At 44.9% G+C, this 21,987-nt stretch overlaps 1 protein-coding gene across 2 annotated transcripts in view; it reads right to left on the reverse strand.

The window, feature by feature from the left end:
- Positions 1 to 2,124: 2,124 nt before the first annotated feature.
- kdm6ba (lysine (K)-specific demethylase 6B, a) overlaps positions 2,125 to 21,987 on the reverse strand; it is a 122,804-nt gene continuing 102,941 nt past the window's right edge. Inside the window, exons 6-27 of one of the 2 annotated variants that reach the window (XM_033610448.2) lie at positions 16,816 to 16,902; positions 14,623 to 14,744; positions 13,953 to 14,076; positions 13,701 to 13,796; positions 13,260 to 13,554; positions 13,066 to 13,143; positions 12,653 to 12,823; positions 12,360 to 12,542; positions 11,517 to 12,086; positions 7,580 to 11,310; positions 7,185 to 7,311; positions 6,747 to 6,852; positions 6,360 to 6,565; positions 6,099 to 6,202; positions 5,935 to 6,003; positions 5,521 to 5,669; positions 5,261 to 5,375; positions 4,898 to 5,085; positions 4,667 to 4,808; positions 4,334 to 4,460; positions 2,873 to 3,043; positions 2,125 to 2,674 (exon numbers count right to left, since the gene is read on the reverse strand). In XM_033610448.2, the coding sequence (XP_033466339.2) occupies positions 2,657 to 2,674; positions 2,873 to 3,043; positions 4,334 to 4,460; positions 4,667 to 4,808; positions 4,898 to 5,085; positions 5,261 to 5,375; positions 5,521 to 5,669; positions 5,935 to 6,003; positions 6,099 to 6,202; positions 6,360 to 6,565; positions 6,747 to 6,852; positions 7,185 to 7,311; positions 7,580 to 11,310; positions 11,517 to 12,086; positions 12,360 to 12,542; positions 12,653 to 12,823; positions 13,066 to 13,143; positions 13,260 to 13,554; positions 13,701 to 13,796; positions 13,953 to 14,071 (6,765 nt within the window). In that variant the 5' untranslated portion in view covers positions 14,072 to 14,076; positions 14,623 to 14,744; positions 16,816 to 16,902 and the 3' untranslated portion in view covers positions 2,125 to 2,656. The remainder of the gene's footprint in view (positions 2,675 to 2,872; positions 3,044 to 4,333; positions 4,461 to 4,666; positions 4,809 to 4,897; positions 5,086 to 5,260; positions 5,376 to 5,520; positions 5,670 to 5,934; positions 6,004 to 6,098; positions 6,203 to 6,359; positions 6,566 to 6,746; positions 6,853 to 7,184; positions 7,312 to 7,579; positions 11,311 to 11,516; positions 12,087 to 12,359; positions 12,543 to 12,652; positions 12,824 to 13,065; positions 13,144 to 13,259; positions 13,555 to 13,700; positions 13,797 to 13,952; positions 14,077 to 14,622; positions 14,745 to 16,815; positions 16,903 to 21,987) is intronic. The other variant, XM_078164348.1, reaches the window with a different exon arrangement.

The raw sequence follows: 21,987 nt of genomic DNA on the forward strand, positions 1-21,987 counted from the left end.
CTGTCTCTCTCTCTCTCTCTCTCTCTGTCTCATTGTGTCATGCGGATTACTGTTAATTTATTATGCTGATCTGTTCTGTACGACATCTATTGCACGTCTGTCCATCCTGGAAGAGGGATCCCTCCTCAGTTGCTCTTCCTGAGGTTTCTACCGTTTTTTTCCCCGTTAAAGGGTTTTTTTTGGGGAGTTTTTCCTTATCCGCTGCGAGGGTCATAAGGACAGAGAGATGTCGTATGCTGTAAAGCCCTGTGAGGCAAATTGTGATTTGTGATATTGGGCTTTATAAATAAAATTGATTGATTGATTGATTGATATGACATTGCATACTTTATTGTATGGCATACTATACAATAAAATCTTGCATAGCTCAGTTTAAGTCATAGTATTCAGGTAGTTGTGATGAATTAATGGTATGGATGCTGTAAATGACCACAGCGTGTGAAGCAGTCACCTGTAATGGCTGCTGTTCTGGTGCTGTTGGAAAACCCCCTGATGTGACAGTCGTTGAAATTGTACTTCTTCTTTGGAGTTCTTGTCATTGATAGGCCTCATGAGTGGTCCAGCAGGCATAACTACCAATATGGAGAAGGGTGCGTGAGTGGAAACGAGGTTTGTGCACGTGTGCCCAGCTACACAATAATTGATATGTAAATCAGGCCCAGGCATAGGTGCATCTTTATATGAATCTTTGCCTATGCACCGATTAAATTTGTGCAAACTTTTGTTAAATGTTTTTGGAAAAATGTATATATTGAGCTACAAAATGTGAAACCTCGGGCAAGTGGTAAAGTTTTTTGAAAATTTCTATCACTTAATACTTTTAAAACCCCACAGACATTCTGAGTACCATCCAGCATCAATTATGAGTACCTGATTTATTCTATATTCCTTGGATATCTTAAGAGGAATACTGACTCTCGATGTGCATCTTATATGTAGCTGACATGTTGTGGTGAACCTCTGTGGCAGATAAAATGTGACTGAGCAATTGATTGAAAAAAATCAGACGAGTCCTTCTCACTTCTTGATTTATCAAAAAGCGTTTATTATTAATAGTCATAGTAATGTCACACAAATTCACAAGTGTTTAAGACATGTCTGGCTCAGTTTGGTGTGTGTGTCTGCAAGTATGTCTGTGTGAATTCTCTAAACAGTGCAGTTATAAATAAATGACCACAAAGAGAAGGAAAAGGGTAAGGTAATATTGCAACAGGAAAAATAGAATTCTCATTTTAAGAAGATAAACAGAAAAAAAAGTTGTTCAAAGAGAACATTTAGCACCATCTATCCCATTATCATATTTAACAGATAATATCATAAAATCATTAAAATCTCGTCTAAAAGCCCCCTACATAATAAAAAAAAATTACCATTTCTCAAAACACTTTGGAAAAGTTTTTTTTTTTCCTTAATGAGCATACAAACACAGCATTCCATTAGTCATCTTCTCTACGTGAGCAGTGTGCCTATTGTCTACAGGAAAGGTGGTGTTATATTCAAGATAAAGATATCATTTAATATATATCAGGAGAAAAAGGCAGGAGTCATAAGAGGCAAGCACCAGAGAAACAGCAGCCTCCACTCCCGTGGACACACAACCCCCACATTTCAATTCTTACAGAGCAATCGGTCACTTTAAAAAATAAAGAGAAAAAAAAAATCGCAAACTTGTACAACCCTATTAAAAAAGGGAGAACATTGATATCCAATAAATAGAGGAAACATTTTAAATTAAATGTACAATGCAAAAAGAAAAAAAAAATCCAGGAAATACTAAGTCTGCATATTGGAACAAAACAATCAGAGGTACAACACACAAACACCAGATGGCAATGATTTTTTTCTTTCTTTTTTAAAGAGATAGTCCATACAGAGATGGAAGAAATGAACAAAAAGACCTGATGATAAGTGACAACTGAATATTAATCTCCAGAGGAAATAAAAGTATAATTCATACAAACACAAGATTTACAACACATACAAGAATCTTAAAGACAAAATGAAATCCCTCCCCCCAAAACAACCAAAGTCATTAAAACCCGTATGTTTTGAAGCATTCCAAACATTTGTATTTTTTTAAATTCTTAATGCTTTAGAAAAATGTTCATATCTCTATTATTAGTATTTTTCATTTTCTCTCTTTTCTAAATACAAGGCCAATGTGGTATATATCTAGGCTGATCTAGTTTAGAAAAAACAAAACAATAAATTATTTTTAAAAAAGACAGCACCCCACAAAAATTGCAAACAGCATGTACAAATTTCAGTATTCAAGACAACAACAACAGAAACAAGTTCTCTCTGGTACTGACAGAAACACACCATTGAAACCATTAACTACCCTCCGCAGTTTGTTCAATGGCAGCACCAACTGCCCCCTGGTTCTCAACTTCACTGTTGCCAGGGTGTCTGGTTGAAAGCACCATCTGAGAGTAAACTGGTATTTTATTGGCGGCTTGGTATTTCTTTTTGTAAACAGTAATGATGAGTAAACGTATTCAACTGGCTGTTCGGCAAGTATTAGCAGTAGTAGTAGTAGTAGCAAAAATGATCTTAAATAATGAAAGGGTAAGTTGAAAACCAAAGTGAAACTGTCTTTTGTCCTGACTTGCAGGAGTTTTGGTTATGGCTGAGGAGACGCAGAAGGGGAGCTCTGTCACCGGGAGGAGGAGGCCTGGTGAGACAACACACAACAGAGATGATTAATTCATGTGTAAAGAAATGTATGTAAAAGTCAAAGTTTCACTGACAGCTGTTTCTACTTAAAGGCAGAAAGGAAAATCCAAATTCTTCGGGATGAATTGCACAACTAGCAACTATCAAGTCCTCAACAGCAGGAAAATTAGTATTCTTGAGGTAAGTGTCTACTCACCAGGCTGAAGGAGTCATATGTGTTCATGAGCTCCTCTATGCGGTACTGCTCCAGCACCACTACGTTGGTCAGGTTGGGGCTACGCTGACGTGCGCAGTCCTCACAGTGAACCACATACGTCTTCCTGCTGTTGTTCTCACTTGTCACAAACAACAAATTGAACACCTCCACCTGTAACAGAAGAGAGAACAAGTTAGGAAACAGTCAAGGTAGTTCCAGTGAAGAATTATGTGAAAACTTCCATGTCATCTGGAGACTGAGCATCAAACTCAGTGCCTGTTACCCTTTAGAGCAGTGGTTCCCAACCTTTTTGTCCTGTGGTACCCCTTATCATGTTCCAAATGTGTTCATTTGTTTTGTTTAATAGAAGTGGATATTTCACAATTTCTTCATACAATTGAAATATCATTTTGGTCAAGTCTGAATTTGTACTACTTAAACTGGCAGAAGCTGAACAATTCAAACATTTATTCATCACTTTTAGCCATTTCAACAATTCATCACTAATTATGTAGATATGTATCTTGTCAAATCAGTTGCCCTACTTTTTCTTTCCAAGTACCCTCTGGCAACTGCAGAAGTACCACCTGGGGTACAGCGCCCTTGGTCGGGACTCGCCACGTAATAGTTTAATTCAACAGCTTGCACTCCAACAATAACCCAATTTCACGATCAAAATTGTGCACTTGAGGTTCCTCCAACTAAATTTAATTGATGCTTCGGTTTGTCACAAAACTGCTTAGCCATTTCCAACCTTCATAAGAAAACAACTTCATTTAATATGTATGTCGTTGAATTGTGTTGCATTGTACTGAGGTGTTCCTAATATTGAAGTGTAGACTAAAAATAAGAGAGACCTTGCTATACAACTGAGCAACCCCAAAATCTAAAGCCTCCTATATGTATGTGGCTGGACAGTGGGGAAGTTGATCATGCTGTAGGAATGGTTAGAGAAGTCTTCATGGACATTTTGGTTATGAAAGTGGGTCATTGTAACCATTGTATTAAGCTACAAACTTTTCCAAGCGGTTTGTTGATACTCAAAACCTCATTTGTCTGATAACTTCTCTTCCCTGGAAAGGTAGGAGAATATACTCAGTTTCCTGATTATAAGGTACCTATTTAAATCTAATCAACAGCCCTACAATAAATCTTAGCTTTGTGAAGATGTTCAGTTTTGGAGAGGTGTTGATTTAACTTCATGGTCATTGTGGTGCTGTTGAAGTGTGTAATCGCATACTGAGGTGTTTCTAATATATTCGACACCTTCAGTGATGTAAATTTGGTAGAGAAATTGATTAGAAACACCTCAGTATAAAGCAATGCTGTTAAATCAGCATGTCTACCTGCCTGAGCATAGGATTTATTACAGGGCTAGGTGTACACAATAAACTGGCGCCTGAGTGTGTCTGTGTTGAAGAGAGACATAATTTCATGGACGATGGATTGATGGCTACTCACGTCACACTCGTTGCAGTAGTAGGCTGGCTCGTCTTTGACCCGACTTTGATAGGAAATCTTCTTGCCATCAGCCACCAGTTGGTCCCGCAGGATCTGGATGTGCTTCATGGACTGCAGCATGCAGTGTCTGGCAGAGAGGGAAAAAGACCAACATTAATGGTTGCTGTCTATGTTTAAAAGAATAGATATTTCTTTGTACATGTATCATTGCAATAAACCCTATTTTCATTTTATTAATTGGAGAATAGTGCTGTAGACTTGTTATACTGAGATTTGTAGCAGGTCTGTTCATTAGTTAAACCAGGTGTGTAAGAGTGGTTTGTCTCTACTCACTTGACCATCTTGTAGGTGTCCGGGTCAGTGATCTTGACAGTGCGGGCCACGTTCCAGGACACATGAATCATGGGAACGATGGATTTGACCTTCTTCACTTCGTTCCACTCAAACCTCTCCAGGGCCAGCTGGTACTGGTACGCTGCAGATGCACATGAAATAATGTTGAATACAGTCCTACAACATATTCTTGCTGTTGTTGAAGTAATCACTAGATGGCGCACTCCATACCATTAAGAGGTCCTACATTCCAGGCAATGTTGTTGCACCAGCCAACGGCCTGAACCCAGTGAACAGTTCCAGCGTTGATCCACACCAAATCTCCAGGCCGCTGGATGAAGCGGTACACTGGGATGTTAGCGTTGTAGAGGTCCTCCAAAACTGGCCACCAGGACCCTGTCAGGTAGTCCACTCCATGCCTAAGCACATATGAAAGGTGTGGGGCTTAGCATCACAAATACACCCTTGCACTCTGACTTGTATTTAATATTGGTATACATTGGTTCATAATTTCACAATCTGAGTACAATAATAAAATACCTAACAAGTAAATATAAACTGAACAATGTCAGCTTCTCAGATTTGTGTACTCACTTCTCACAGAAGTCACTGATGGCCTGCCAATAGTTCTCATGGACGGAGAACCACTCACAGTCTCCAGGGCCGATGTTGATGTTTACCGAACAAAAGTTATTGTTCTCCTGGTGACCTGTTGAGGACATAATATCCTGTCATTTATATACTAGTTTTTTATTTTAAAATTTACAAATTACAGATCTTAATTCAGATAGTAACTTGTGTTGCATATTGTTTTAACCAAAGGTGTCTTCCATCCATTGTAGAGTGTCCTTTACCTGGTGTTCGGCTCCCTGGAACCTTCATGTAGAGCTGGACAGTGTTCATGCCAAGGATGGTGTGTCCGACATGGCTCAGCATGTTTCCACTTGATGCTACACGCATAAATGCTGGCAGCTTCTGCAGCTCCTGAAGCTGGGGCTTCCACCTGAACAGAGACCGCAGGTTAGAGCTGATCATTCATCTTCAGTGACATATGAAAATCTGCTTCATTGATATGTATGTATAAGTGGTTGAAGTACATCAGAGCTTTGCTTGACACAATCATGCTGCTATATTGAGACTTGACCACTAGAGGGCAATGCAGCTTGTGGAAAAACATTTAGTGGTTTTCCAATGTTATGTAATGGTGACCACTATATTTTCCTACATTTGTCAGCATTGTTGTAGGGTGATATGTTGAAGTTGCTCACCTCTTAGGATCTGAGAGGTCAATGTTGGTGCCAAACTTTATTATCTTCCCCACTTGCTTCTGCTCAGCACTGCGGAAATGGAAAACATTTAAAGCTTTACTACAAATTGCAAAACACTTGTGTGTGTTTTAGTAAATTCTGCACCTATGTAACAATATCCTTACCTGCTACTTTCTTTAGAGCTGTCCTTGATTGGGGTATCAGAACTACTGGATGGCTTCTTCTCCTTCTCATCTTCATCATCCTCATCATCGCTGCCTTTCTCTTCCTGAAGACACAGATCGCAACATGTTTATCAGGTGGATCACAGCAAGAAAGCAGAAACATGGAAGTCGAACATCTAAAACCATTAAACTGAAATATACAGTGTACAGAAATGGAGGTTAACAGTATGACTATGAGTGGCATTGGTACAACATATTTACCTGCAGACTCTCTTGGAAGCTGGAGGCCTGGTACTGGGCATACTTAGCGATGGTGGTGTGGGAGCGGCTGCTCTCGCAGGGCCATGTCTGGCCTGTCCCACTGGGGTCCCAGTTCTCATCAGCAGGCTGCTGCACCTGAGTCCTCACCTCCACCGCCTGCTCTGCATTGGCTTCCACCAGTGACTTTGTAGAAAACAGCCCCAGGTCTGAAAACAATGAGAGCGAACATTAGGCCCATGTGCATTACAACAAACTGATGCGCATACACAGTATATGTGTCTGTAACTATGGTTAGTAGCCAGATGCTTAAATTCACAGAAGAGCTTGCTTTGAGTTTAAATGTAAATTAATTGAATGTATTAACAGTGACTGTAAGTGTGAACTTACTGAGTCGCAGAGATCCAGCCAGGCCTCTGATGACCGTAACAGGATTCTTGGGGTCTGTACAGAACTGCAGCAGGACGGGGGAGAAGGCATCTCTCTTACTCTCCAACTACAGAGAGGAAAAATCATGTCAGCGCACAGCAACACCATCTGCTTAAGCTTGTTTGTCATCATGGACAATGACTCACCACAAGAGGGCAGCACAGGCATGTTAAAGCATATAGTGTATATAAATCCCACTGTCTATAGTGAAGACTACATATTTATTAAACAAACTTTATGCTTTACAGAACCTCCCTGCCTTTCTCTGTGGATTCATTTATCCTCATACTTTTGACTGTTGACTTTCTATTAACGATGTATAATAAAGAATGACATGTTCATCTAATTCAAGACTGACAGAAAGCCATGATCTGAAATGTAGTGGACATAGTGACGTACATAGATGCTGGGTGTAGGCGGGTTGAGTTTTTCTCTGGGAATGGGTTCCTCTGTGGTCATGATGGGCTTGACAGAGAAGGCTGGGAGCAGGAATGATTCTTTAAACTTCCCTTTCACTCTGGCCCCCCTACAACAGAAAAAAAGAGTTTTGAGAGACACAAACATGAAGAAAGGAAACATGTTTCTCTAAATACTGCTCTGCACATAAGCTACCTGATGGTTCACTTCTTTTTGCTCAGCACAGATAGAATATTCATACCTCAATGTAATTTGCTTTTACACTGTTAATAAAATATCTAACATTTGGATTAAAGTTCACCAATGAACCCCTGAAAGGCCTAGTAAAATGTCACATTAAATGAAAAAGAAAAAAAAAAACTCTACAGTGCACTTACTTGCAGGACCTGATGATTTCACTGGCAGTGTTCTTAATGGAGATATCCTCCAATGGGATCCTCTTCTCCTCTACCTCAGATGCGATGAATGTCTCCCTGTCCCCACTCTCCACTTTGATAAGGCGAATCTTCAGCTCTTTGGGTGGCCCATCTGACAGAGCCTTCAGTTTCATGAAGTCTGTTGAACCCAATGAAGAGCTAGATTCAGAGCCTTTTTTGTCACCAGGGGATCTTTCTCCAGAACTTCTCGAGGTCCATTCTGCATGCTCACCTTCATTGGTAGAGCTGGCACCAGATGCTTCCTTGCGTTTCTTTTTATCTGTTTCATAATGACTCCGATTCTTCCCAGGCCCCTCTTTGCTCTGAAGATTGAGGTCACCAAGAATTCTGCGATCCTTCTTCTCCTTATGGCTCTTGCCATCCTTGTGCCGCTTGTGGCTGGAACTGGAATGAGTGGAAGAAGATGATGATGAGGAAGAAGAGGAGAAGGCCAACTCCTCCCTCTTTTCTCTATGCTTCTTCTTTTCTTTCCTGTCTTCATGCTTCCTGCTGCTACTGTGGCTGTGACCGTGCTTCCTCTTCTTATCTTTCTCCCTCTCTTTATCTCTGTGCCTGCTTTTCTCTCTGTGTTCCTTTACTTTCTCAGGTTTATGCCTGTCCTCCATTTTCACATGACCATCGGATTTATCAAGGGAGTTCTTATTTGGAAGTGACTGTCGACTAAGCATGACCTCGCAGCTTTTGCCCAACTCTGCCAGAGAAGACTCAGAGATGGTGGTCAACAGCCGCTCCTCCTTGACCACCTTAATAGGGCTTATGGTAGAAATACTCTCCTTTTTGATCGAGTTCATTCTGTCCTCTGTGTCTCCGTCATCTCTCCAGACATCAGTGTCCTCTATTTTCAGTTTCTTGTCTTCCAGCAGAGGAGGAGGGGAGGATTTCAGAGGTGGAACAGCTGGACTGAATGGTGGATTGGTTGAATCTGATGTGGGAGAATTGCCCTGCTGCTGGCGGCAGATATCGGGGCCCAGTGACAGTGAGGAGGAATATTTGACACCAACCAGAGCTGATGGAGGGGGTCTTCCAAAAGGCCCACCACGATACGCATACTTCTGACTCTCTAGGACAGTTGCTAGGGACTTGAACATGCTGTTTACACCTGTTTGGTGAAGGTGGGGTCTTTGAGGTGGTGGAGAACAAGATGGTGTCTCAGAGTCCTCATCTTCATCGTCCTCATCAGCCTCACTTTTAGTCTGCTCAGGGAGGCCGTATAGTTTGGCCAGGTCACTGTGGCGGTAATTGGTGTTCCCCACTCCCATGTCCATGGACCGTTTAGGGTTGAGAGGTACATTTGGAGATGGTTTAAGGTAGTCCTCATCCTCCTCATTGAGAGAAGATGTTCGACTGCAAGGGGATGCCAGAGAGCCTTGGCGACTGAGCACAGGAGGGCTTGCGTGTGGATTGGATCCGAAGTCTTCCTGGTTGGGCTGATGCTTCGTTGCTGGAATGAGGTCTGGAGCACACAAGTAGCTCTTGATAGGCTGGACACTAGGAGTAAAGTTATCAAGACCCGAGGACCCAGTCTTTTCACTGTTATACATCTCCTCTTCCTTTTTGATGGATTCATCCAGCATGGCCATAATGTTAGCAAGACCATCGGGGAGCAGTGTGGACATCTCAGACGGCTCTTCCTCAAACTGGGCAGAGTCAGTGCCACAGCTGCTGGCCCTTTCCAAACCACCTCCTGTCATGTGCTTGTTGAGGATTCCCGTCATGGAGCTGGAGCTGGAGGACAAAGGTGGTGGTGGAAGGTTTTCTCTGGGAAAAGCCTGATAAAGTTTGGGGGGCTCTCTAAGTGCCAAGGCAGGGAGTGAGTGTTGGCTGCTGTCTCTCTCCCTGGTCTTTGGGTCTTTGGATTGGATGGGTGCGGCTTGCATTGCCGGGGGCTTGTTGGGGTATACCGACTGGTTCATCCCTGAGGTATTGTGTGTTGATGAGGGACTGAATGTCGTTCCGCCATTGTTGCTCCACATCTCCCTCTGCCTCTGCTTTTCTCTGGCATACTCAGTCTGAGGTGTAAGTGGGGGTGGCCGCAGCCTTTCTACAGGAGTAGTGGCGGTGGGTGTCTGGCCTGGTGGACAGGGGAGTACACCACCGCGGCTCAGCCAGGGGTAAGGGGGTGAAGCCTGGGAGCTGGGGGGCGATGGACCTGAGGGAGGTGCAGCAACAGAAGAGAGGCGAGGAGGTGGGGGTGTGTTGTCGGAGAGCAGTCTCTCTAGATTTTCAATCGCAGTCTGCTCTTTGCCTTTTGTACTGCACAGTTCCTCCTCCCTCTTCTGCGCCAATCTTTTTTTCTCCTCCTCTTTCCTCTCCAGCTCTCTTTGTTTTTTCTTTTCTTCCTCCCGTCTCTCCAGTTCTCTCTTCTTTCTCTCCTGCTCCTGCCTCTCTGCTTCTCTCCTCTTCTTCTCCTCCTCTTGCCTCTCCCACTCTCTCCTCTTTCTTTCCCGCTCCTTTTTCTCCCATTCTCTCTTTTTCCTCTCCTCTTCCTGCCTCTTCCATTCTCTCTTTTTCCTCTCCTCTTCCTGCTTCTCCCATTCCCTCTTTTTTCTCTCCTCCTCCAGTCTCTCAGCTTCTCTCCTACTCCTCTCCTCTTCTTGCCTCCTCTTTCTCTCCTGCTCTTGCCTCTCCCATTCTCTCCTTCTCCTCTCCTCCTCCTGTCGGTCCAGTTCTCTCTTCTTCCTCTCCTCTTCCTTCTTCTCCAGCTCTTTCCTTTTTCTCTCCTCATCTTGCTTTTGTCTCATCTCCCATTCTTTCTTCTGCCTCTCCTCTTCTCTCATTTTTCTCTCTTGCTCCTCTCTGTCCCTCTTTCTTCTTTCTTCAGCTTGCATGTGACCCTCCAGCTCTGCATCAAGCTTGTCTAAAGCCTCTTCAATGGACTGAGGGACAGAGGTCGGAGCTGCCGTACAAATCTGTGACTTAGAGTATGACTGAGTTGAAGCAAATTCTGACCGATGACCCTGTCTGGAGGAGAGGGCTGGATTGGATGGCTGACGTGCTGTACTGACAGTGGAGTGCGGTGCTGGGCAGTATGTAGTAGGAGAGATAGGAAGAGGATTTGAAACTCTGCTTGTAATCACACTGTCCCCTGCTCTCTGGTGCCCTGAGGAGAACAAAGAAGGTGGTGAGGAAAACGCAGGCGGTTGCTCCACTTCAGCGTGTTCATAGTATGATATCTTCCCCTTCACAGGCCGGGATTTTGTTGGCCCCTGTTGTTGAGGTCTGGGTGGCTCCGGGTGGCGAGGCAGGCTGGCAGTGGCAGTTTGGCCTCTCTGACATCCTGGCTGCAGCAGAGCATCCAGCTGAGAGGTGGGGCTAGTGACGCTTTGCGTAGAGGTTTGGGGTACTGGCTCTGTTCCTCTATGCCAACTGCTATTACTGCTGCCATTGTTTACAGGGCAACCAGCAGAGGGTCGTGTTGTCACCGTGGAGACACCAGCCATAGTTACACTTGTAGAGCTGCTGCTGTTGCTATAGCCACCAATAGAGCAAGACGCTTGGGATATGGGAAGATTGGCGGTGATGACAGGTGTTCGAGTGGAGTTGGTTGGGGGCAGAGGAGGGCTGACATGATGGTGGTGCTGGGAAGGTCCTGGAACCCGACTATCTACCACCTGATTGTGGCTCTGCTGGCGCTGAGGTAGCAGTCCTGGAGGCCTGTAGATGCCTGACTCCTGAAGTGACACACACACACACACAGCAATTTTCACTTAACAAATGTAACAGTGATCACTAATTTAAAAACTGCAGCTGGGTCCACGGATTAATTGTAACCTGTTCATTTCAGAGTAAAAACACCTGCCATGCCAAATGAGCACAGCACTCAGAACTTCATTAAACATGGTACAACTGAGCTGCTACATGAATGACTTATACTCACTAGGGAGTGACTGCTAGGCCTGCTCTGATATCTCCAGGCCTCAGGGGGCCCACTTTGCAGTTGCTGAGGTACTGATGTGCTGCTGGCAGGAGGAGGTGGTGGAGGAGGAGGGGGACCCTGGTGCCCCAGCCCTGGATGAGGCTGGAAGTGGCTGTAAGGCACACTGCTGCTGCTGTTGTTGTTGCTGGTTGCAGGAGGGTTTGCTGGTGACGACTGGGCGCGTGGGTGTTGATCTCTGTCTTCCCTGGTTGGGGTAGATGCCGTGTTAGAGGTAGCTTGGCTGCCACCTTGGCCCCCAATGAGAGGGCCTCTCTGGTTCGGAGGACCACGAGGCTCCACGGCCTGGCAGGGTGGAGCTAGCCTCAGTTTGGAGCTGGGGCTGGGGTAGGAGGAATGAGGCGACTGCTGGTTTACAGCCTGAGGTTGGAACGCGTCTTTCTGGAGCTGAGGAGCACATCCCTGGTTGTAGCTTCCCGGAGAGGAGTTTGGTGGAGGGGAGAGGTTTGAAGGGGTGGAAGAGGCAGGAGAGGACTTTTGGGCGTAGCTACCCATTCCTTGTTTGTTGGTTTCCTGTTATGATACAGAGGATGATTAGAGTAATATTAAACTAACAAAGGACCTGATCACTGCTGCACTTAAAAGAAAAGCAAATCAATTTTGGGCACGGTGTTATTTACAGCACAGCTAACAATACTTTCTGTTGGGTTCAGACAGCTAATAGAATCAATACATCTTTATGGCTCCACTCAACCCAGTAAAGCTTTTCCCGGTGATTGCGGTCAATAGTAAAATATTAACCCTTGGCTTCAAGTACAATTTCTTTAATGTAGGATATTTTCTTACTGTTCTGAGCTGGAACTCCTGTGATGGCAGGTTCTTGTGGTCAGAAGTCTGAGGCTGCCAAGGGGTGCTGTTGTTCTTGTGAAGGGGGTTCCAGAAGGCAGCTTTTGGAGGGAGGTGGTGTACTGATGACTGGTGCTGAGATAAAGACTGGCCAGGAAAACGCTGCAGCCCAGGATGGGATACCTGCACAGGGAGTGGGACATTACACTGTTTACTACTCAAAGGTCTGTAGAAAAAATCTAGAATTGAGGATACTAATTGCCACTCATGGTGGCTGTTTTGGTAAAACATGCCTGATCTGAACTCTTTTTCCTCTTGCTGGGGCTGGGACAGTCCTCTGCAGCTGGGCGGGAGGACAGGTGCATGGATGGTGGAGGAGTGTGCTGGATTACGGAATGCTCTCCCAGTGGAGGGCCCGGTCTCTTCAGCTGACCCCCTGACATCTTCCCTGGGTAGCCTCTCTGCTGTGAACAGAAAAATAAAAGGATCAGTGTTGTGGCAGATGAAGACAGCCAGTGCAACTATTGCAGTGTCAGTTCGAAACATTCCTTTGCTGAAATATTGAACCAAAGCTTGCTGATAGTGGCTTTGAATGGAGTGTATCTTTCATCTGTCTGGCTGCAGCAGAAGTGACAGCCAGAACAGAGATTGTTCTATGTCTATATGGATGATGAAACATGATCATAGCCAATTAGAGAGCTCCTACCGGGTGCACCTGAGCCCACATCTCATCTCCCAGCAATGGTGGACCCCGGGGAACATGTTGCTCCTGAGGACCCCCAAACTAAAGCAGACAGTAAAGACAACACAAAAAATCATGCACCATGAGTCATTTTTTAAATCTGTGAAAGCTCTGATACATAAATCTACCATGAAATAGCTTGTAGCATTGTTACTCACCTTCAGCAGTTGGTTTGGCCTGCTGGGGGGGAGATGGGGGTTGGGGGGAGGGCCACCGCTGCCTGCATAGCCTCCATTATGGAGGCGAAGTGAGTGCTCATTGGGCAGTGGCACAACAGGATGTCCTTGAGGCGGGAGGTGGGATTCATACAGCTGACCTAGTTGCTCCCATGCTCTGTGGGGAGGTGGAGGGTGAAGATGATGATGAGGAGGAGGCGGTGGTCTCTGCTGTTCCCTCTGCAGACCTGGTAACATTGGCTGTGGGAGCTCAAGCTTCTCACCTCCACGCATGGGCCTGGACAGCCAAAAGACACAAAAGGGTTAAACAATATTACAACACAAACAAACAACTAAATTATACCACAAGCTTATCTCATTTTCTATAAATGCTGCTGCTTTCTAAATGTAGTTCTTTCACTGTGCATTGTGTGCATGACTTACCCATTACTAAAGAATTTACTGGGATGGTTCAGTCCGCCCATAGGACCAGGAGGTAGATGGGAAAGGAGCTGGTGTTGGTTCATTCCAGGCGAACACCTGACAGGACACAGTACAGTCCAACGACAATAAGTACATTTGAGCTTTTATTTCAGTTGTGCTGTAAAAACATGGCACTCAAAATTACTGAGCTGACAGATTTAAGGTAACAAAAAGGTTAAAAGTTTGTGTGTATGTGTTGTCATGGCCACAGACCTGGCAGGTGGCTGCCAGGCGCGGCCGCCCACGGGAGCCCATGGTCCCCGGTTGAGTCCGTCCAGAGGGAAGGAATCCCGTGTGCCACGCCCGCCAAACTGCTCTACTGCGTGATGCATCCAGCCTGTAGATGTTAGCAATACACTCATGTAGTTTACTCACAAAACCAATGTGGACTAACGCAGCATAATGAAGTTTTTTTGATTTATTTGAAGCTTCTCATTAAATATCTCAACAAACAGTAAACAGAATCGGCCCATGTGTTACTGTTAACACAGTGCAGAGATCTTCTAAATAATATGGCAACCATGGCGGATTTGTGGTTAAAATAGCAGACTTCTCATTATGCAAAGAACACAAGGGTTCAACAGATTACTTTAAAAATCTATTGCACTACAATCACTAGTTAGCCCATCAAAATTACAGACTGTAGCTGAGACTCAGAAATGTAATTACGTTAACATTTTCTTATCTCTCCTGCAATTTATATATAGCAGTATAAGAGGTCATTTATTTGAAACTGCATGCTTTCACTTAAACATATTTCCATATGTACTGCCACACATTTCTACGAAGGGCTGGTACTGACTCTTTTAAAGGTAATATAACAGCAGTCTGTACTTTGAACACAATGTCTGTCATTAAAGGGAATTAGAGAGCTCCTACTCACCAGACTAGCTGTGTCTGTGAAGCCCTCCACTGCAGCACAGAGAGGGCCTCACTTCAACACTGAGAATATCTGTACTGTGCGACTCCTCTGTCTTTAGCACCAAGAACCCAAAAGCCTGTTAGCTACAGAGAGAGAGAGAGAGAGAGAGAGAGAGAGAGAGAGTGAGAGAGACAGAGAGAGGGGAAGAACAGGAGAGCCACTATGAGAACCAGGGAGACAGAGACACACTGAAGAGTCAATAAATGCCAGTGGGCTCTCTATTATATAGGCTAGTTGGTGCGTGTATGTGTGTGAGTTGGAGAGCCTGCCAGCAGAGATGGGAGGGTGTAAGTAGAATATAGGACAGGCGAGAGCTTACTGTGACTGCAGAGGCAACCTGAATTAAACTCATTATTCACATCTAATTCTCACAACTGAAAGTTCCTCTGATTTTGTTCTAGTTTGGATTTCCCCCAAGCAGCATCAGAATAACTTAAATTTGTTTGAAGTTTTAAATCATGATGGATGTCTTTGTCTGTGGCTGGCTGCTATGAGTCAGTTAGCCTGTAGGAGGCGCCAGTAAGCCAGTGGGTTCAGAGCAGGATTATTACTGAGGCCCAGATGGCTCAGTGGGGAGCTCACCTATGAGGACAGACCTGGGGTTACTGTAATCCTTACCATGGGCCTCCTGATAACAAGAGACAGAGGGAAAGACTGAGAGTGAGAGGCCTTGGTCACATGCCAAGTGTGTCTGTGAGAGTGTGTGTGCTGATGGAAGCAATGCCAAGTGTGCAAGCTGCATGGCCGTGTCAGGCTTGTGCTGATTTAGTGCATGTGAGAGAGAGAGAATAGTGTGCTCTCTTAAGTGGATGATTGTGTGTGTGTGCTGCAGCACTCTGAAGGGTGTGTGTGTATTAAGTGTGCATGAATGTGCATGCCCGGTGGATACACTAAGGTTTAATCTCATTACGGCAGGCGTGATGGAGAGGGAGAGGGGGGCAGCAGCGACAGACGGTCTGAACAGGATGGAAGGATAGATTAAGGAGAAAAGATGGAGATGGAGGGAAGGGATGGAGGGAGGTGGAGTGGAGTGGAGAGTAGGAACGGTGCCATGAAAACGCCCACACACCTTCCCACACACACACATAAACACACATGCACAGAGACAACACAAAGGAAAGCGGTTGAGGGGAAAACACATAAAAGAAGCTGAGAGATAACTCCCTCCCTTCCCTGCTCTCTGAAACACCACTCTCTCTCTCTCTCTCACTCACTCACACACACACACACACACACAAAATACAAAAGACAGAAGGTGTCAAGATACAAAGAAGTCCGTGTTTCAAAGTATCTCGATTCAAAAAAGACAACAAAAGAGATCCCTGACAAAACCTGAGAGGGATGTATTTGCACTTACACATTCACCACTGCTGTTAAAAACTAGTGTTAACAGACATATACTTGAAAATGTAACAGATAAAATCACTTAAAATCCTACTTTTTTGATCTGATAAGTGGTTGACTTTAAATTGTATTATCAAGAAACAGCATTATCCCACCTAAATGTCTGGATTACTTAACCCTTGTTGGGACAGTTTAAAGGTGACGATCATTCGGCAAGTATTTTCGATTCCAATCAGGCTGTTCAATGGCAAGAAACTTTAAACATAACCTGTGTGTACATGGCTGTTACTTTACAACCAATGCATTACACATAGCTTGTCACTTATGGCTTAAAATGTAATGATAACATTTTGAACTATCATGTATTATGCATTAGTTGGAGAGTAACAGACATGCACACACAGGTTATGATTCATTTCTCTTGCTCAGCACAGCAATCTTCCACCAGTTTTCCTAAATTAGCTCTGGTTATACGCAGTCCTTCCTCCCACCAGTTCCTCTTCTATGCCTTTCTTTCTCCCACCAACTCTGGATCGCTCTGTCTCTATTTAAAGCCCAGAAGGGGATATTTCAATCGTTGTACACTTTTAGCTTGTCAGGAGTGGTGCTATACAGTGACACACACACACACACACACACACACACACACACACACACACACACACACACACCACACTCTCTATCTCTTCCCTCTTGACACACAGGGATCATCATCCACCAGGCTCTGCTGCTATGTAAAGATAGGCTGGCGATAACTGTCAAAGCTGCACACAACACGTTTTGAGACAAACACACTCATGCTGAGCGTACCTTTTAGAGTAGCACCAAGTTATTGATTCACAGTTGTGTTGTGTCTCAGCTTCGGCTGCCAATCATCTCTCTGGGGTCTCCTCAACCCTGAAAGACAGAGAAGACAAAAACATTCATGTCGAGCTGTCATAAAAACAACAGGAAGCCAGGCTAAACACGAAACTCAGAGTTACGAGTATATATGAAGCCTCAAAGCATGTGATATGATTCAGGGTTGAGGGTGCTTTCAATATGAACTGACAACCTCTTTGTCCTGCTGCTTCTCTTTTCTAACTTTGTCGACAGAATCGTCACCAAACCCTCCTGGTTTCCTGAAGTCTGAGGTGACGCCTGGTTTCACAGCAGTGTGGAAAACTTGAGGGTAGCTCAGAGGCGAAGGGGTAAATCAGCAGGGAGGCCGACACAGTTGGAGCGAAAGGGGTTCTTGTTCGCTCGCTCCCTTTTTCTCTTCTCACACAGACACAATGGTGAGACTAACTGTGCAGCTTAACAGGCGAACAGACACACAAACAAGGCTGATCTCGCTCTAACAGGAAGAGCCAGGCCAGCTAAGTCAACTATCACATGTGAAAGAGTCATGCTGGGGAAACATAGTAAAATAATAAAACACATGGCCTAATGGAGAAAGAAGAGATTCAGTCTGAAATAAGTAAAAAAGGCCCAGTTGTGACTAGTGAGTGCAAACAGGGACACAGTAAAGAGGTTGTAATTACCACTTTTATACAGGCTGTGTGTTTATGTCTGTTGTGACCAAACAGTCGTCTATTCCAGTTGCTACCCGGGCTATCACATTGCTCACAGCCACTCTACCATCACAGTGTGAGAAACTCAGTACTCCGAAACCAGATAGTGTACACAGACGGCAGACAGTATTACATACCAGCTCGGGTTCTATCAGATGATACCAAAGTGATAAGTGGTTATACCAGCTATGACTTACTGCTAACTGCTCTATGTGGATGGAAAAAACAGTGAGAGTGTGTGCGCACCAGCATGTCATTTTTCGGGGAACCCCCGATGACTCAGCGCCCTGGAATAGGGCTTACCCCGAACCGCTGGCCCTAAACTCCGCCCTCCTGGGACACCACTTACAGTCAGGTGACCGGGGGCGTGTTTCTGCACCACCACAGATGTGACAACAGTGGGAATTTCTCGGACTTTGTGATGTCATTTCTGCTTCCTATGCAGTGTGCCGCATGGGTTGGTTGTGTATGTGTGTGTATGTGTGTTTAGAGAAACAAACAGGATGTGATGACAAGCTGCAGGGGGGGATTTCACGGCCGAAAGAAGAATCAAAACTGATAAACACGTTGAAGAGAAATGATGCGGCAAATTCTGCGAACATGTTGATCTGGTTGTTTTATAAATCCGGAGTAATTTCAAAAAAATTTCACTGCTGAGCAAATATTCAGCTTCAGTGACACTCTATGTTGAAAGTAGTGAAGTGTGATCGCTTTATGCTGTCACTTTTACCTCAATTTAACCACAACAAGCTGTAATGTTCCTCCACACAGCTGAGTACAGTGAGTGAAGTCGAAGTAATTTCAAGTCCTTAGCTACTGTGTGCAGTTGATATGTTTATCAATTTCTATCAAACAGATGACGCAATTCAATGTTACATAAAAAATTCCCCCCACAGAACATGTTCAAGTGACCCCCCCCCCCCCCCGACTCAAGACATCAAAGCGCAGTTCCTGTCAACACCCTCGTTGTTGTAGTTACATGAGTTAGCTGTTGTCCTGGCAACATCAGCTATCAGCTGGGAGGCGTGGCCAAGCAGGAAGCTTTGGCAAAGAGACAAAGCTGTGCCAACTGTCATCAAACACCAACCTGAAAGCTAAAGAAGAAAATAAAGAAGCTCTGTTGAATACGCTGCGGCATCTAACAAAGAAACGGGGGGGGGGGGGGGGGGGGGGGGGGGGCAAATGGTTGAAATTAAGATGTTCAGATGATGTCTGTCTCTGTGCAGTAGCCTTATTTTATTCGCCCTTGCCCTTCCCTGCCAACCACTGGCCTTCTCTGGTCCCCAGCCAGACAACCACACTGAGGCCATGAGAGGAAAATAGACCAGAGACCAAGGGAGGCAGTACACTGCAAAAAATATCCATCAGTAAGAAAAATCTACTTTCCTGCACTGACACTTGAAAAACTGAATGATTTGTGGAGCTGGAGATTTGACTAATTGCAGCACAGTGGTGTTAATCAATATTAACTGAGACAGACAGCTTACACTGAGAGTGCAAGAGTGACATTATGAAGAACCACAGAGGATGAGACCACTGACAGTTAAAAGCTTGAAGGGTGATGGCAGGCAGCTGGAGAGTGTTACTGTCCTAGTAAAGTCACTGTAGAGTCCGTCTGATAGGAGACGACCAGATAAGGCTAGAGAAGTTGCTGATAACAGAAAACAGAGCGGGAGGAAAGTTCTGGCAGCAGTTAGTCCCTGGCCAAGGATGACGGAAAGGCCATGCATGGTCTTGTCTCCCTCCCTCCGTCTTGTTTTGTCCTCCCTCACCCTCTCTAGTCCATTTGGCCATTACATAATCAGCCCCAGATAGAGATTGTGTACTGAAGGAAACACCATGCATTTTTCCCTCTCTCTCTCATACACACTCACACACAGAGAGGAACACCCAGCCTCTACATCCGTCCTCCCCCAGCTTGTTGTATGTGTGTGTACACGCGTGAGTGATTGTTTGTGCGTGTACAAACGTCAGCGAATGCCGTTCCAAGACGGTGATGCGGGCTAACTTCATCACGTCCACATTCTTGTATACACACACACACAGAAAATCAGAGGGCACTGCTCCAGCCATCACACACAGGGCAGTGTGGGTCAGCCAAGGACACGACAGGCAAACGTTGTTTCTGCACACAAACACAGAAGCATCTGACCTCCGTGATGAACGATTATCTCCTGCGAGCATCCATCTCTACAACACGACCCTTCATCCCAGGGACGGAGCTCTGACCTCACCCTTCACCCAATTACACCCCGGCCTTCCCTGGTCATCAGCAGCATGCCAGCACACCATAACAGGCCAGATAAAAGCTCTTATTTGTACTTTGTCTCCTTTGGCTTATGCGTGCACTCCCTCACATCTGCTCTACATTCAGGCCAAATCACAAGGGGAGGAACAACAAAAATTTTAACCCTGCGGGGTTGACAATGCTTCTTATTTCAACATTTAGTAGATTTTGAAATAACAACAAGCTTGAGGCTAGCAGCCACCACCCACCAAGCACTGTCTCGTTTTAGCTGTTGGTGGTCACCTGTCAATGTGCTGCTTGGCTTGTCACCACCTCTTTTTCCATTGACTTTTTGTTCTAAAGAAGGAGATGAAAAGGTTGATTTCCGGACCCTCAAAGGCACACTGTGGAGAAACAGTTGGCCTAAATTTTTATCTGTTTGTGGAAAAAGAGACAGAACAAGCAGGAGGAGGAAGGGGGGGGGGGGGGGTTAGAAAAACATGAGAACATGAGGCCTCTTTTGTCTCCTGCACTCAGCACCCTGACATCTGGGCCTGTGACTGACAACACAACTGGGTTAGTGTGGTGCCTCTTTTTATCTCTCACATACACTCTCACAGATCTGATGCACGTGTGTGTGTGACGTTAAAGAGAAGAGGAACAGAGCTCAGAGGGGAGAGGAAGCTGTCGTCACAACCACAGGAAGTAGGCCTCCCTGAGGGGTGTGTGTGTGTGTGTGTTTGTGTGTGTGTAAGGCATTGGGGAAGGGTTAGAAGGCTGAGGCTTCCTGTTGTAAAGATATGAACTGTCTGCCTTTTTTTAAGTGTGTGTGAAAAAGCTTTTTTTCCCAGTAATAAAATAGATGAAAGTGATCATATGTAAATATGAGTCTTTGTTGATGTGAAACAAGGAGAGTCAATACAAAAATCTGGTCGGTTTCAGTCCTAAAACATACCTCAGACACACAGTCATCTTGTGTGAACGGCACGTGTGTGCTCATGACTAACACAAGCCTCGCCGACAAAATCGAGACAGTCAACTGACTTAAAAAGCCATTTACTTGCTTCTGACTCTGGGTGTTAAGTGAAATCCTTGTCTGCCCTCTTTTTAGCTTCTGGTAAAAATGAATGACAAACATATGATGGCAGAATGAGTGTGTGTGTGTGTGTATGTGTGTGTGTGTGTGTGCGTGCGTGCGCGTGCTGAATAACTCCTCCCAGTTACTTGTACTCTCCGCTTCATTTTCACAGAAACTCTGTGTTACAGAGAAAACATGAGTCTGGATTTCTCGACAGACTTAACACTTTTGTGTCGCTGTCTGAACTGAAGTGTGTGCGTGACAGAAAAAAGAATGACTCAACACCTGGCTTGGGCTTGTGACTCTGAAGAAAGGAAAACGGTGTGTAAATCCCGACAAACCGGAAATCGAAGAGGACGTGGGTGACAAATAGCAACTAATAATGACTTGATCATCGTCACTCTCGATTTCCACGCTTGAGCAACCTCAAAAGCCCCCAAACTTTTCTCTCTGCTTATTTTCAATAACAAATCTAAGAAAAGCTCAGGACAGAACAGAACATCTCGCTGCCTCTTTTCATAGGAAAAGCTGCCTCAAAATCAGAACTGCAAAAACCCCCCTCCCTCACACTGCTCAGTCTCCAGGTGCTTCTATTCCACATCCAGGACCAACACACATGCACTCCGTCTAGCTTAGAAATGCACTCAACAAGACTTGAGACTCTGCTCCCTTGGTAACAGTTGCCAAGGGAGCCAGTCGCGTCTTCACTAACAGTTATTAAACTAAGCTGGAGAGGCAGCAATGGACTCAGAGAGAAATTCATAACAGGGTTTATAAGAGGTCTTTACAGAACAACATGTTTACAGAGACACAGGGCAGGCTGACCTCATGCACCATCCTCTTCCTCTTCCTCCCTGGACTCTCAACATTATGTCTCATCAGCAGTCTGTGTGTGTGTGTGTGTGTGTGTGTGTGAATGGCAAAAAAAACATGGACAAGCGTGTGTGTGTCCTATATGCATCAGAGTTAATGACAGCATGTGTACAGATGGTCGATGCAGCGTTGTTCTTACAGTGGGTGTAATTACACACTGACCGTTTTGACTTTATCAGAACAACTGTGATGCAGGCTGACCACTTTTGTTATGACGCCTCCGTTTGTTCATTTAGACCAGAGAATCCAAG

Source organism: Epinephelus lanceolatus, chromosome 22, assembly GCF_041903045.1.
Source record: "Epinephelus lanceolatus isolate andai-2023 chromosome 22, ASM4190304v1, whole genome shotgun sequence".
NCBI classification, from domain to species: Eukaryota; Metazoa; Chordata; class Actinopteri; order Perciformes; family Serranidae; genus Epinephelus; species Epinephelus lanceolatus.